The sequence below is a fragment of the Pan troglodytes genome, chromosome 7 (genome assembly GCF_028858775.2).
Source record: "Pan troglodytes isolate AG18354 chromosome 7, NHGRI_mPanTro3-v2.0_pri, whole genome shotgun sequence".
NCBI lineage: Eukaryota > Metazoa > Chordata > Mammalia > Primates > Hominidae > Pan > Pan troglodytes.
Window position 1 is genome coordinate 130,730,043 of NC_072405.2, and position 17,442 is coordinate 130,747,484.

The 17,442-nt window shown below is 32.6% G+C and overlaps 1 protein-coding gene across 1 annotated transcript in view; it reads right to left on the minus strand.

The window, feature by feature from the left end:
- MRPL13 (mitochondrial ribosomal protein L13) overlaps positions 1–17,442 on the minus strand; it is a 47,304-nt gene that overhangs the window by 16,118 nt on the left and 13,744 nt on the right. The window contains exons 4-5 of the mRNA XM_009455842.4: positions 11,059–11,119; positions 5,599–5,685 (exon numbers count right to left, since the gene is read on the minus strand). Of these exons, the coding sequence (XP_009454117.1) occupies positions 5,599–5,685; positions 11,059–11,119 (148 nt within the window). The remainder of the gene's footprint in view (positions 1–5,598; positions 5,686–11,058; positions 11,120–17,442) is intronic.

The following is a 17,442-nucleotide window of genomic DNA, read 5'->3' on the forward strand; positions in this document are numbered from 1 at the left end:
AGTAATCCCATTATAATAAGATACCTATTTTTTAAAATGTGCTGTTTATTTCCCTCTTTTCAATTGCAAAAAGACACTGCTATGGCTCATTCTCATGCTTTCTCATCTGACGAGTATATGTACTGGGTCTACCGGGTTTAGTGCCACTACCTTTCAATCAGTGCTCCAACTGTGGCCAGAAAAAAATTTGAAAATGAAAATCTTTGAGTCATTTATTTATCTAAGAAACATTTATTGAACTTCTAAGAACCAAAAATTGTGCCAGGTGCTGGCCATATAAAGGAAAATAAAAAGATCAAGCCTTCTAAAGGCTTATAATTTTTAAAAAGTCACCTCTCAGCTTAAAATTTTTTGGGATAAAGCTCTAACTCCTTTGCTAAATTTGCTTAGCTAGACAGTGTCGTTACCACTAGTCCACCTCTCCAATGTCACTCTCCACAGACACAACCATGGTTTCTGTCTAATCAACCTCCTCAACCTTCCATGTGTTGCTCTAGACTCAAATCATGATATCTTTATTAATTGTATTCCCCTGACCAGGACCACTTTCCCCTTATTATGTATCCAATATTCAGAAAAATGAAGAGTTGGAAGATTGACCTGCCAACAGTAGACAGAATAAACTGCAGTGGAGAAAAGCTGGAGACAAGAAGAGTTAAGTGGCTGTTTCAGTAATCAAGGTAAGATTTTTTAAAGTTTGAGTTTAGATACTGAAAGGCACACTAAAGAGTAAAGCACATATCTAAGACATTTTAAAAGAAGAAAGCATTGGAATTAGACAGACTAAGGAGGAATGATAAAACGAAGAGTGTGGGTGACCAAAAGAATGAACATTTATATTGTACTCATGATGCAGAAATAAGGCAGCTGGGAGAATGAACTGTATTGAGACTGGATGATAAATTCATTTTGGGAACTCTTTTTAAATAATGGTAAGATATCAGTATGGAAGTGTCTTATAGGCATTCTTATAAGGAGAGTAGATATAATTCCCTCTTCTCATTATAGTATGTGTACAGGAATTTTCGATAAAAGGATTATCACACAGTAAATTACAGCTCTCTGCAGAGCGCACTATTACAAGTGGGAATCCAGTATCTGGCCAAGGACATGGCATCAAATAAGGCATCACTTTGACCAATTCTTAAGACATGTTGTCTTAAGACATATTGTCTTAAGAATCAGGATAAACTTTTATAACTTTAGGATCACAGAGCTCTACTGTCCTGTAAGCTTGTTCTAAAACCCAATATAGCAAAATATTTATAATATTTTAAGAAATTTAAATGAATTTTAAAAATTGTGGTTTGGATAGGCTGGGTCACTATCAACATACAGAAAACACAATAGATACTATTGATAATGTGCTTCTTCACTGAAAAGCATTTAACAATATTTAACATCCTTTCTCCTATTGTTATCACTTTCTCAGTATATTCAAATCTGCACAATAATTAGAGTCAGGGCAAGCAGAGGATGCCTGGACATATAAAAGATTGTTGGTGATACTTATTTTTTACTTATTGAAGGCGCCTACCTGTCAGATATTTCCAAAGATGTATAAATATTTCATACTTCTTTGGAAAGCCAGTATAAAATTCCCTAGATCAGTTGTAAAGACAATTTCAAAAAGCTGCTAAGTGCTCATTCAGCATAGAGCATGTGGAACACAGTGGCTTCCTAGCAAATGTTTGCTGAATGGAATAGAATTTTGAATACAATGAGCCAAATTTCTTTACTATTAGAGGATTTTGCTGAATGGTTAAAATCAATGCAAAATGAGGAATCAAAGTTTTTGATTAGGCATTACACATGAAACCAGGAAGAGGGAGAAGTACCTCCTTTAATGTGCATACAGAGAAGGTAACCCATGAATGCTAACTAAATGTGTTTATGGAGATTTAAGAGTTCTCTTTGGCCGGGCACGGTGGCTCACGTCTGTAATCCCAGCACTTTGGGAGGCAGAGGCGGGTGGATCACGAGGTCAGGAGATCGAGACCATCCTGGCTAACACGGTGAAACCCCGTCTCTACTAAAAATACAAAAAATTAGCCGGGCGTGGTGGCGGGTGCCTGTAGTCCCAGCTACTTGGGAGGCTGAGGCAGGAGAATGGCGTGAACCTAGGAGGCGGAGCTTGCAGTGAGCCCAGATTGTGCCACTGCACTCCAGCCTGGGTGACAGAGCGAGACTCCGTCTCAAAATAAATAAATAAATAAATAAATAAATAAATAAATAAATAGATAGATAGATAAATAAATAAATAAAAATAAAGAGTTCCCTTCACACAGAGGTGGTTAACCTAAGGGGAAATGAGGGAAAGAACCAGAGCAACAAACAGAAACAGGGGTCAAGTGATCACTTTTTTTGCAACTTTTTACTTTAGAAAAATTTAAATTTACAGAAAAGTTGTGACAATATAATGAGCATTAATCTAATCTTTACCTAAGTTCCCCAACTGTTAGCATGACATGTTTGCTTTCTCTTTTGGTCTGTCTATATACAAACACTTTTTGGATGAACCATTTTAGAGTAATTTGCAAAAACTTCAAACTAAATATTTCAGCATGTATCTCCTAGTCTCCCTATAGAACATTAAATTTTATGTTCAGGAAAATTAACATTGATGAAATACTTTTTATCTAATATACAGTACATATTCAAATTTCCCAAATAGGTCTAATATTGTCATATGTAACTTTTCCCAATTCAGGATCAGGTCAAGAATCACATGCATTTAGTTACTATATTATGTTGTTTACTCTGTAGTCTAGTCTCTTTTTATCGTAAGTTTCCTTGCCTTTTCTTTAATATTTCAAGAGTCCAGGCCAGTTATGTTGCAGAATTTCCTTTTATTTGGATTTATACTATTGTTGTTCCATGATTACATTCAGGTTAAGCATTACTGACAAGAGACCATATAGTTTATGTTGAGTGTTCAGTGCTTCATAGCAGGAGGCACCTGATGTCAGTTTCTCCCACAGTGACCAAAGATTTGATCTCATGGTTATGGTGGTGTCCACCAGATTTTATTAATGTAAAAGCAATGGGAAGATTCCCATCACAAATAATTGAAAAGATTCCCTTTACAAATAATAAATACTCTGCATTGTGGTATTTGGAAACTATAAATATCCTGCTCCACAATAACCTTTTACCCAGTGGCCACAGAATACGCTGGTAATGATGGCTTTTCTAGTTCAGTATTCTTTCCATATTTATATGATATTCTTCTATAGAGGGCTTTTCTATCCTCAGAAAGAAGGGACATCATAATAAATTAAAAATAATTTTTGGATGGTCACTGTAGCCGTATAGATTTTTGTTTTCTTATTCAATGTAATCCCTTATTATTACCATGTGTTTTGAGGCTCACACAGTCCTGTATTTGGTCAGTAGGCACCACCTAAAGCTGGCTCCATGTTCTCTTGATATTGCTCCATTAGTTTTTGAGTATTGCCTTATTTTCTGTTACTTTCTATTATTTCACTATTATAAATCATGCAGAAATAATAGTCTTTTGCATGTGTATACCCTATAATAATTTAGTTCTCTCTCTGCTCCAGATCGTGAATCAATCAGTTCTCCAAGAACTAAGTTCCTTTTGGTAGGGAATAGCACGTGGAAAACAAGATTTGGGAACTAGTTGTGCTTACTTCTACTGTTGCTGTCATTTTATTTTTCTAATATATAAAATTTTAGCATGATTAACATAAAAAATAAATTTAAAGATAGTCTCTGAAAAAAAATCTCATTCTTTCCCTATTCCTTTGTACCCATAGTCTAGTAGTTGCCAACTTTCTCTTCCCGTGCTTTACGCAAAAAGTAGCGCACATAAATATATGCTTGTGTGTATGTAAACATACATAGGTATATATGCATACAAATGTAGTATGCCATCTACATTCTTTTTTACCTTGTTTGTTTTCACTTAACAATATATCCTGGAAAGTACAACTTACCAAGTCACAAAAATATCTGTCATTCTTTTTTTAAAAAATTGCACAATACTCGATAATTTATTTCCTATGAATAAGCATTATTTATTTTTCTTATTGTACCATTATTGAATACAGTGAAAATAATCATGTGCATGTGTATCTTGAAGATGTATTTTTATAAATGAGATTGCTGGATCAAGGATCAATCTCCTGATGTATGTATTTTCATTATATGTTACCTAATTAATTCCCAGGATTCCAGATGAGATGCACCACGTTGTGCTACCACCAACAATGTATAAGTGTGCCTGTTTCCCCCATCGGCTTGATAAAATGTACTGTCAAGCTTCTGAATACTTACCAATTCATTTTTGCGAACTAGGCTCATTTATTTTATAGTCTGAAATGAAATAATTTCCTATTTAACTGAACTATCGTGAATACTTAAAATATTTACACTCAAACGTATCTTGTAAATGAAATAAATATTATTTTTGTGTCTTTTAGAAATTATGGTTTCTAAAGAAAGTGACAATACAATCAGAAATAGGAGTTCTTAAATTCTTGCAATTTCATCATGAAGTGATCCTTGGATGATGATACTGCTCCCATACATGCTACCTTAGAGGTAAAGTGAATAGTGGGAAATTATTCTACTTATTCATTTATAGCGAAGACAATAAATCAATCATTTTGATAAAGCATGAATAACTTACTCATTATTAATAACTATTCATGTATTGTTTAAAGCTTAAACAGTAAGAGCACATAAATAGCTTGAAAAATCGTTATAACTTGATATTTTGGAATAAATTTCTACATTATTCCTTCAGAAGGAACAAGAAGGACAATTATAACCATGGTAATGATAGCATCTAGCACTTATTGTGCCAGTTTCTGTTCTAAGCAATCTACAAGTGTATTTTATTTAATCCTTACAACAATCTTGTAAAATAGATACTATTGTTATATCAACTTCACAGATTAGAAAACAGAGATAAGTAACGAGCCCAAGTCCATGCAGTCAGTAAATAATGGGGCACAGATTCAAAGCCAGGCAGTCTGACTTGATAAAATATTATTTTATTATAGAAGCTTTAATATTTCATTACATCATATTAAGGAGAAAAGTTAAGTTCTTAAAACAATATAATACTAATAAATAAAAATGTTTACACTCTTTTCCAAGTAATTTTTAGCTGAATCAACTAGGAGTATGAACAAGTATTCTAAAGTTAAATCATGGGAAACAATAGCAACCAAAGTTAAGCTATTTATCCATGATTCACAGAAGTTTTGCTACTGGTCACATAAAAAGTGAACTAAATTAACACTTTTTCATAGTGAATGAAATTATCAACAAGTACCTCAATTTAACAGGGTTTCTGATCATAGCTCCTTGTTCAAAAGCAAGCAGTGATTAAAATTTTTTTAAAAAACTTACTTTTAATTTTTAGTCCAATGATGGTTCATTTTACATTTTAAAATATTAATAGAATTATCATTTTTTATACATACATATTCATTTAAAAATACAAAAATATTTCAGAAGTTGACATAAAATTTTTGAAAATAAGTCTGTGGCATTTATTTAGAAAGAAAATGAAACATTTAATTGAAAATTTTGGAAAAGCATTGTTACCAATGACCACTGACTTACCTCATCTGGAAAAAGATGCAATCTTTCCATCATTGTTCTTCTGTGAAGGTTTTTTGGCAGCATGCCATAAATAGCTAGTTTTACAATCTGAAAAACAGATATACATAGGACACAATAAGAAAATTGTGACTTGCGATAGTAAGAAAGCAAACATAATTAGAGATGATGATGAAAATGAGGGGTTTAGATTCAACACGAATATAGGAAAGAAATAGACCTAAGTGGATATGTGGAAGCAACAGAAAAGAAACTTATTACTTTGTACATTACTATTTTCTTTTGGCTCCATTTATTGTTTATTTAGAAAAAGAAAAAAGATTAAAAGTAACCCGTATATGTGCCAATTTTAGATAGAATAATTGATTATCATTTGCACTCATATTTCAATATAATTTGATGTGTGTTAAAGCTAAACCCACTAAAACAATACATGTTAGAATAGGGTTACTTTGTTAAGAGGCCTTCCTCTTTTATTCTCTCATCAAATCAGACCACAAAGCCTCATTACATGCAAAAGCTAATGGGATACCATATACATTTTCCATCTATTTTCTATTAGTGTTAAGACTTTATGTTTTTGAGGTCATTTAATATATGTAAATATATATATAAACATATATATAAACATACATAAATATATATAAATATATATATTTATGTTGTTAAAATTAAAAGCAATTAAAAATTTAGTTCCTTAGTCATGAAAGCCACATTTCAAGTGGTCGGTTGACATGTAGCTAGTGGCTACCATGTTTGACAGTGCAGACACAGAACATTTCCATCACGGCAAAAATTTCTACTAGACAGCACTGATTTAGTTATTAGCATTGAAATTTTTCAATGTTTTAAAAGTTGTAAATTGAAACTGACAATGTTAAGACTATCTTTTCTGGATAAGCAAGTAATTCTATCCTCTGAATATTATCATAAAGGCATTTTATTGTATTAATAGTGTTACATGGCATTTGATTTTCATGTTTCTAAAAAATTTAGTTGTATTTATTTGAATTACTAAGTTGGTATTTTAAAAATCTGCCCTATTAGAAAATGCAAACTCCACACTCAAATTTAAAAAGGCTAGAAAATGTGAAAAGATTATAAGCTAACAGGGAAGAAAAAAGACAGACATACAAATGTACGTAAACAAAGGTGAAACAACATGTACATGCAAAAAAGTAATTCTAGCTGTACAGACATTAAGTATAAGTTTTAAGAAATTCAGAAAGTAAAGAAAGTAAAAAAAATAGAATAAGATAAAGTTAGTAAATATCAAAGACCTTCCTCATATAATCTATATCCCAGGGTACGTGCCATTTGTGCCATAGAAGTAACTTATTATTTATAGGAAGGGGAAAAATCAAATAGAGGAACCATGTTAGAAGAAAATATAAGGACATAGAACCTCTTAAAGAAGCTAAAACATACAACAGAGAGAAAAAGAACATAAGGAAAGGGCTAAATCGATATATTTATTTGAAATTAGAATAATCTACATCATTATGAAAAATTTTAAATATTTAACAGACTATTACCTATTTAACTATTAAATATGAATTAAGATATTTCATAAATAGTATTCCAATACTGTACTAATAATCAGAAAGCTGCATTGTGAAACAAATTCTCTGATAGGCCACACACAGTAAGAACTGATAAGCAAATTATGTCTACTGGCAGAGGCCTACTATTCCAGACAAACACTTAGGATTTGAATTCAAAGTAAATAATAAATCTCTTCCTTGACGAGCCATTCTTTTTCAAAACATAGTAAAAATTAAGACTTAAAAAATTAAAATCCTTTAATGAGGTAATAATCCAAATGGATTTAACTCTGAAATATTTCCTAAGCCTTCCTCAAACATTTTACAATCCATTTCAATTATTGCTCATAAACAATAATTTGAAACAATTTCTACAGATGTTACCTAAGACCAAATTTTTAACATGAAAGTTATACTATACTGCCTCCTAGTGTACAGTTAACATAAAATAGAAACTTTCATTTTAACATTTAAAATATTTATGAAGTATTAAAAGTATAATTTATTGTTAACAGCTGTGATATATATTATCAGGAGCCCTTATAACTTTTAATGCTATTATATACAAAGCATATTAATATTCAAAATATAATATTTTGACCTGTAAGGCTTAAAAACACATTAGTTATGAAAAAAAATTAAATATTTCCTAAGAAGCAAATTCTGAGCACAGTTTTATAAAACAGATATAAACAATACAAAATAAATAGTAAATCATGAAACTTTTAAATGGTATGTCAGGTCTTATTATAATAAAATATCCTTCCCCCCAACCTTACCAAGAAAATTTTAGGCAGTACTATACCAAACAAATGGTTGTATCCTGACAATAGATATTTATTTTTATTATTTTAGGGAAACAAAAAATGATATTTTTAGGTCTAGCACTTTGCTAATTTATTAATGTATTGCAGCAAAAAGATAAAATAGTCTCTAATAGGAAAAAAATGCTATCTAACCTATGAGTAAAGTTGAAAGTTTAGGTCTATCAATAGCTAAAAGAAAAAACAACAGGAGATTTTTGCCTTTAGCAATATTGGTGACTAACGTATGAATTAGAACTTCTCCCAGTATAATACACAAAGAAATAAACATTAGTGAACCACATAAATTTTCCATCTATTTTCTATTAGTGTTAAGACTTTATGTTTCTGAGAGGTCATTTAATATATGTAAATATATATATAAACATATATATAAACATATATAAACATATAAATATATATAAACTTATATATTTATGTAGTTAAAATTAAAAGCAATTAAAAATTTAGTTAATTAGTGAAGTTAATTAATATTGTTTATAAAAATATTTTTTAAAGTATGAAACAAAGCTGACCTCACAAGGCTTTGAGGCCCCAAATTCATCCTTCTTGTGGGGATCAAAATCCTGTAAGTCTAAAGTTCAGCTCAAAAAACTTAGGTTGTTATAGCCCAATTCACTTAGCCATAAGCTAAGTGAATCTTTTTTGAGGAAAGTCATTTTTAACACAGGTCTTAAAGAATTCCTGGAGATGAAGTTTCAAGGTACATGAGCCTACCAAGTAAGTATACTGAGCAGATATTATAAATTGCGGACCTACAAAGGCCACAAATATTAGAATCAGATCTAAAATCTAAGAATTATGTTTAGTATGCATAAAGAAATGTAAGAGTGAACCAAAACATGATAAACAGAAGACTATTGAAACTGATCAACAAATTTGTAAAAGAACCAAATAATAAAACTTTAAGAAAGGGAAAAATGATAATTGAAATTAGCACCTCAGAAAAAGGTTAATCAGATTAGACACTGGTGAAAAGATACAGAACTGGAACACAGATCTGAAGAAATTACTGAGAATGCCCCACAGAGACAGTGAGACATGAAGTATGAAAGAGAGGTACTGAATCACGTACAATCAAATGCAACTGTCTACTCTTATTATAACCAGATTTCCAAAGGGAAGAAACAGAGAATAAAGAGACCCAATATTAGAAGATTTAAGAGCTAACACATTTCCAGAACTGAAGACACCAGTACTCAAACCAAATAAATAAGACTGTAGTAGGAAGATATGAAAACCAAAGACAATGAAAAGGTCTTAAAGGTATCCAGAAAAAAAAGACAAGAGTACACATAAAGAAACAATTAAATCGACATCTGATTCATAAAAGCAATAATACAAGCTAAATTCCAATTGAGTAATAGCTTCAAAAAGCTGAGGGAAAAATAATGGAATAATTGTTATCTTAGAATTCCACATATAGCAAAACTATCTTTCAAGAATGAAAGCACAAAATAAAGAAAACAGTTTCAGACAAAAAAGGTGAGTTCAGTATTAAGAGAATGTGGCTTGAAGAATGCCAGTAAGAAGTACTTCAAGGAAAAGGAAATTGATACCAGAAGGCAGGCTGAGTCACAAGAAGGGATTGTAAGAAAAGAAAATTTAAAAAAATCAGTAACAGAATAAAACAATAACAAGAATGTTCGATTGGAAGAGTTTTTTTAAAATCCTGAACAAAGAAAGCTTGTAGATTGGGAGGGAGGGTGGTAGTTAAAAATCTTCTAAGGGCTTTCATTGATTTGGAAGGAAGGTAAAAATACTGATGAACCTTAGAGCTATAATAAATCAATTCAACCAATCCAAAAGGCAGCAAGAAAGGAGAGAAAAAAAAATCTAGTTACATGATGTTTACAATAAAAACATCTATAACAGAATAACTTAGTAAAGTGTAAACAATGAAATATATGAGGCAAACACTAATCCAAAGTCAGCTAATGTAGCTATATTAATGTCAGAACAAATAGACCTCAAGGTAAAAAGCATTATTGGAGATTAAGAGGATCAGTACATATTGACCCTGATCAATTGTTTAGAAAGATTCCAATTCCAATCTTAAATTCATCTAACACTAAACCTTCAAAATATATAAGGCAAAAATTGACAGGAAAAAAAATAAAAAATAAATAAAACATAAACAAGCAGGGTGCCTATAGTCCCAGGTGTTTGGGAGGCCAAAATAGGAAGATTGCTTGAGCCCAGGAATTTGAGTCCAGCCTGGGCAACATAGCAGGATCCTGTCTTTAAAAACATAAATTAAAAACAGAATAAAGTCTGAGTGTGGTGGCTCTCGCCTGTAATCCCAGCACTTGGGAGGCCGAGGTGGGAGGATGGCTTGAGCCCATGAGTTTGAGACAAGCTTGGGCAACATAGGAAAACCTGGTCTCCACAAAAAATAAAAAGTTTTAGCAGGGTGTCGTGGTGTGTACCTGTAGTCCCAGCTACTTGAGAGGCTGAGGTGGGAAGATCCCTTGAGCCCAGGAGTTTGAGGCTGCAGTGAGCTATCATTGTGCCACTGTGCTCTAGCCTGGGTGACAGAGTGAGACCTTGTCTCCAGAAAAATAAATAAATAAATAATAAAATAAAATGAAAGTAGTTTTGTTTTTAAGAACTTTACTATTTTTTCCAGAATAAAATGGACAGACCTGTAAGAAGAAATTAATCTACAATTGAGATGTTAATAAACAAAAATAAACTCAGATAATACTCGAGTTAACAAAAAAAGTCAGAATATAAGAAGAACACACTTAGCATGTTTGAAAATATATGTATACACATACATACATATATCTCTCTCCTTTCCAAGACATTTCAGCAAACTCATCATATACTAGGTGATTATGCAGGTATCAAAAATTAAAAAGAAAAACATCAGAATTCTTCGACTAAATGCAAAACATAATACATAGCAATTAGAAAATACATAGAGTTGAATACTAAAAATAATACTTATCAAAACGTGTGTGATACAGCTAAAGTGAAGAATTTATATCCTTGAATGCTAACTATATTAAAATAATGAGAAGGGAGACTGACAAAACAGTATCTGAATTGGTCTTTCCAAAGATGATTAATAAAAAATACAAGAAACTTACTGCCACTGGATCCCTCAGGTGAAGCTGAGCAGCTGTTACTTGTCTAAATCCACCTGGGTAGCTGTTAAAAGGAGAAAAGACATTAAAACTGGGCATAGGCTGACACTGTATTCTTAAACTGATCATTCTTTTATAAGAAAACTATTTTAATAAATTGTTTCTGGAAACTATGCTGTTCATTAGTGTTTTCAAAATTAAGTAGTAATCTACGCTTTTTGAAACGCTATTCTCTTAAATGGTCAACTACCATTATATCATAAAAAGTTCTACTTCTTGGAAAAATTTATTGGCATAAGTATATTTCTATCTGAATTGTAAGTTATTAATTCACTCACTCATTATGGGGTATTTATTACTACTTGATTTAACAAAGAAATAGAAACAAGCCAGACTACTTCATGTTCCTTACCAAATTAGATAAACCGTATAAACTACGGGTTAGGTCTGGGGAAAATGTTGGTAGTCCACTTGGTTCTGAATTAAGTTCATACTCTAGACAGCCAGTAATCATGTTTCTTCTTAGCAGTTTGTAAAGGTCTCTAAGTGCTACATATTGGCTCTAAGTAATATAATATTTCATTGTGTTCAGATCGATTATTCTTTATAAAATGAAAAAAGTGGCGATTACAAAATATACATTGAATAGTACTGGAGGCAGCTTAGCTTCCAGATACCCTAGATGCAGGTATGGAATCAAGGTTTTGTCAGTGACTCCCAGTGTAATATCAGGCAACTCATTTTACCTCTCTGCATATAATTTTACTCATATGAATAAATAATGCTATCTACCTCAAAAGATTTCTGGGTCAAATGAAAAAATATTTGTGAAAGGGATTGGGAAATTTAAAACAAAAACAATAAATATATAGATGTAAGGTTCTATTTTCCTAAACAGATGAAGTCCAAACGATTTTCAAGAAAGGGGGAAGAAATTGGAAAGTCAGTGTGGAATCTGCAAAAAACCTTAAGATTACCTAAAGGTGATTTTTTCCATATGTTCCCTTCAATAAAATTTGAAAATATTTTAAAGATGATTTAAGAAAACACATTTTAGGAATAAAACTTGTCAAAGTTAGAAGTTTGCTGAGAAAGATGGGTAGTTTTAAAATTGATATTCTCTTTTTTCATGGAATTTCAGTTTTAGAAAAAGAAATGCCTGTCTAGACTTCTATTCCTGCATTCTTTCTCTCCATGGAAAAAAATATTTTACAATTTCTATGCTGAAAGATGATCTTTCTAGTTTGAAAATTGAGATGGCAAATTCTAAAACATACCATTTACAATATATTTCAGAAGTCTGGACTTTATTCTGATGTATTTGGAAAGCTAATGTAAAATTTTGAGTGGAGGATGACTTGAGTAATGCAACACTCAATTGATTTTTACTAGTAAGAAAATAACTCATTCTTTCCTCCAATATGGGATGGAGTAAGAGAACATTTGTTTTAAATGCTAGCCAAGGGTTTTTCATTGAAATTAATTCAATAAACACTTAAATGTGTATCATGCTGGAACTGGGGACACACAGATAAATATGACAAAATCCTGTCCTATTTAAAATTGAACAATTCTGTTGATACAACTAGTCGTTAAGTTGTATCTCTAACTCATGCCAGTGTATTTTAGATGACTAAAGACTTAGATGTGAAAGTTCAAGGTGCACACACACCCAATTCAACCAACCCCTAAAAAATTAGAAGTAAATGTTTATGAAAATCTGAACAAGAAAGAATTTCTGAGACTGGAAAACAGAAGAAATTACAAAGGAAAAGGCATGTAATAATATAAAATTAAATAACTACAGTAAATGACATAAAAATTTTGTTAAAAGTAAAAAACAAAAGTGGATTAATAATCTTAATAGATAAAATGTTCATAGAAAGTGATAAAGTAACACTGAAACTTCATTATTAAGTAAATGTAAATATTCAGCTGCATATCAAAAGACAACAGCCTTATTTTTAAAGATAATACTGTGCCTGCACAGATTTGGGATAACAAACATTTGTATGCTCTTCTATGGATTAGAAAACTCATGATTGAAAATACCTATCAAAAGACCTATAAATGATCATTCCTTTGATATCAAAACACATTACACTTCCAGGGATTTATTTTAAATAATCCTACATATATGAAAAAAATCAATGGACAAAGACATCACAGGATACAAAATCAATGTGCAAAAATCACTAGCAAAAAGTCACTAACATTCCTAGACACCAGCAACAGTCAAGCGGAGAGTCAAATCAGGAATGTACTCCCATTCACAACTGCCACAAAAAGAATAAAATACTTAGGAATACAGCTAATTAGGGAGGTGAAAGATCTCTATAATGAGAACTACAAACTACTGCCCAAAGAAACCAGAGATGAAGGCTGGGTATGATGGCTCATGCCTGTAATCCCAGTACTGTGGAAGGCTGAGGTGTGAGGACTTCTTGAGCCCACAAGTTCAAGACCAGCCTGGGCAACACAGTGAGCCCCCATCTCAAAAGAAAAAAAAACTTTAATAATAAAAAGCAATCAGAGATGACACAGACAAACGGAAAAACACTCCATGCTCATGGATAGGAAGAATCAGTATTGTTAAAATGGCCATACTGCCCAAAGCAATTTATAGATTCAATGCTATTCCTATTAAACTACCACTGAGACTCTTCACAGAACTAGAAAAAAATATTTCAAAATTCATATGAAACCAAAAAAGAGCCTGAATAGCCAAGGCGATCCTAAACAAAAAGAACAAAGCTGGAGGCATCACGCTACCCAGCTTCAAACTATACTACAGGGCTACAGTAACCAAAACAGCATGGTACTGATAAAAAACAAACAAACAAACAAAAAAAACCAGACACATACACCAGTGGAAAAAAACCCAGAAATAAGACCACACACCTACAACTATTTGATCTTTGACAAACCTGGCCAAAAAAGCAATGGAGAAAGGATTCCCTGTTCAATAAATGGTGCTGGGAGAACTGGCTAGCCATATGCAGAAGATTGAAACTGGACCCCTTCCTTATACCACATACAAAAATTAACTCAGGATGGATTCCAGACTTAACTGTAAAACCCAAAACTATAAAAACCCTGGAAGACAACCTAGGCAATACCATTAAGAACACAGGCATGGGCAAAGATTTCATGACAAAGATGCAAACTGCAATTGCAACAAAAGCATAAATTGACAGATGGGATGTAATTAAACTAAAGAGCTTCTGCACAACAAAAGAAACTAACAGAATAAACAGACACCTATAGAATGGGAGAAAATTTTTGCAAACTATGCATCTGACAAAGGTCTAATATCCAGCATCATAAGGAACTTAAATTTACAAGAAGAAAAAACAAACCCCATTAAAAAGTGGGCAAAGGACAGGAACATACCCTTTCCAAAAGAAGACATACATATGGCCAACAATCATGAAAAAAAGCTCAAAATCACTGATCATTAGAGAAATGCAAATCAAAACCACAATGAGATGCCATCTCACACCAGTGAGAATGGCTACTATTAAAAAGTCAAAAAATAACAGATGTTGGCAAGGCTGTAGAGAAAAAGGAATGCTTTTACACTGTTGGTGGGAATTTTTCACTGTTGATGGGAGTGTTCAACCACTGTGGAAGACAGTGTGGCGATTCCTCAAAGTCCTACAGACAGAAATACCATTTGACCCAGCAATCCCATTCCTAGGTACATACCCTAAGAAATATAAATTGTTCTATTATGAAGACACATCCACATGTGTGTTCACTGCAGCACTATTCATTATAGTAAAGACATGGAATTAACCTACATGCCCATCAAAGGTAGATTGGATAAAGAAAATGTAGTACATATATACCATGAAATACTACATAGCCATAAAAAAAAGAACAAGATCATGTCCTTTGCAGCAACATGGATGCAGCTGGAGGCCATTATTCTAAGCAAACTAACACAAGAACAGAAAACCAAATACTGCATATTCTCACTTATAAGTGGAAGCTCAATGATGAAAACACAAGTACACATAGAGGGGAACAACACACACTGAGGCCTATTGGAGGGTGGAGGGTGGGAGTAGAGAGAGGAAAATAACTAATGGGTACTGGGCTTAATACCTGGGTGATGAAATAACCTGTACAACAAACCCCCATGATACAAGTTTACTTATGTAACAAACCTGCACATGTAACTGGAGTTAAAAAAAAAAAAACAAAAAACAAGAATTGAAAAAAAAGATGTTTATCAGCTGCTTATAAAAGCCCAAATTTTCATTTCAAAAAACAGAACAATGATCAAGTATCGTAAATCATTTTGTGCACTACTACTTAGTAACCAAAAATAATACTTACAAAAAGGTTCTCTGAGAATTTTCTATTAAGTGAAAAAGGATATAAACTTGTATATACAGTTATCCCTCTCCATCTGTGGAGGACTAGTTCCAGGACCTCCTGAGCATACCAAATTCCAGGGATGTTCATATCCCTGATATAAAATGGCATAGTAATTGCATATAACCTACACACATCCTCTTGTATACTTCAAATCATCTCTAGATTACTTATAATACCCAATATAATGTAAATGCTATGTAAATAGTTGTTATACTATATTGTTTAGGGAATAATGACAAGAAAAACGTCTGTACATGTTCAGTATTGACACAATTAAATACAAAAAAATAACACGCCAGGTGCAGTGGCTCACGCCTGTAATCACAGCACTTTGGGAGGCCAAGGCAGGCAGATCACCTGATGTCAGGAGTTCGAGACCAGTCTGGCCAACATGGAGAAACCCTGTCTCTACTAAAAATACAAAAATTAGCTGGGCATGGTGGTGCACACCTGTAGTCTCAGCTACTCAGGAGGCTGAGGCAGGAGAATTGCTTGAACCTGGGAGGCGGAGGTTGCAGTGAGCCAAGATCGTACCACTGCACTCCAGCCAGGATGACAGAGCAAGACTCCATCTCAAAAAACAAAACAAAATGAAAATTTTACATTTCCACAATGTGGAATCCATAGATATGGAGGGCTGACTGTATATTAAAATGGTAAGTCATGGGATCAGGAGTGAATTTTAATTCCCTCTTTAAACTTCTCTATATTTTCTAAAATTAGTATGTCCTAAAAATTTTACAACTAGCAAGCTAAATTTTGAATATGTAATTGTAATACAGTGTTATGAGCATAATAAAGTAGTATGTCCAAAGTGTAAGTGAAGAGTCAACAGAAACAAAAAGCAATCAACTCTTTGAGTGATGAGGAAATAGCAAAGGTATCCCAGAAAATGTGACATCTGAGTCAATTTTTAATGGATAAATAGGAGAATTCCTCACTGTCAGGGGAACAACACATGCAAAGGCAGAAAGGAATGAAATAGCAATATGTTGTCTAAGAAGAACTATGAAGCAGCAGTGGGAACTGGTTTCCAGTGACTTGTAAAGGAGTTTGAATTTTCATCTATCAGTGAGAAAGCACTACTGACAGGGACACTACCAGCTGACGTACACATTATGGTAGCTGTTCACTACTGGCTGTGCTGTCATTTTCTTTCATTTGCAGTAATACTACATATTATTGCTATAGTAATTACCATAGCATTTTGTGTCAATAATTCCCTTTATGCTTTTATCACATTATGTTATTCTGATTTTTAATATTTCTTTCCCAATTACCTCTCAATTTTGTAGAACTTGGTTTATACATAGAGATCTGCCAATAGCTGAAATTACTAAAGACGGATGTAAATTCAGTTTTGTTAAATTATATAAAGATTTCATGAATGTATTTTAAGGGGAGGAATGGGCAAAGGCTGGCTCAAGGAAGCAAAACAGTTGTTCCAAATATTTAAGATGCACTTGGGGCAAGAGATGAAAAGTAACAAATGGGAACATCAAAGGCGAAGATGCAGTTGGAAATAAAATAGTGATTTTGATCAAGAATAAAAGATAACATTTCTAACCATAACTTGAGTAACAGTATAGAAAGTACACTTAATTAAATGTGCACATGACCTGAAGCTATGGGTTAACTAATACATGAGATGATAAAATCAGGATCTTAAAAGGCTGGAGATAAAATTTAACATGGAGTAAACTTAAGGTCTTGCAATTGAATTAAATTACAACTAAAGCACACAGGAAGGAGAAGACATGATTCAACAGGAATATACCTGAAAAAGACTTAGGAGTTTTAGCTGACAGTAAACTCAAATACAGAAATACTATGGCCTTGAAGAAAAGTTCTATTGCAATAGAAGATTGCCTAACTGAAAAATGGGGGAGAGTCACGTTGTATTTGGAAACCAGCAGAACACACCCAGGTGAGTGTATTTACTTAAGAGAGATACTGACAAACAAGATTTTATCTAGAGAAGAGTGACCATTCCTTAAACAT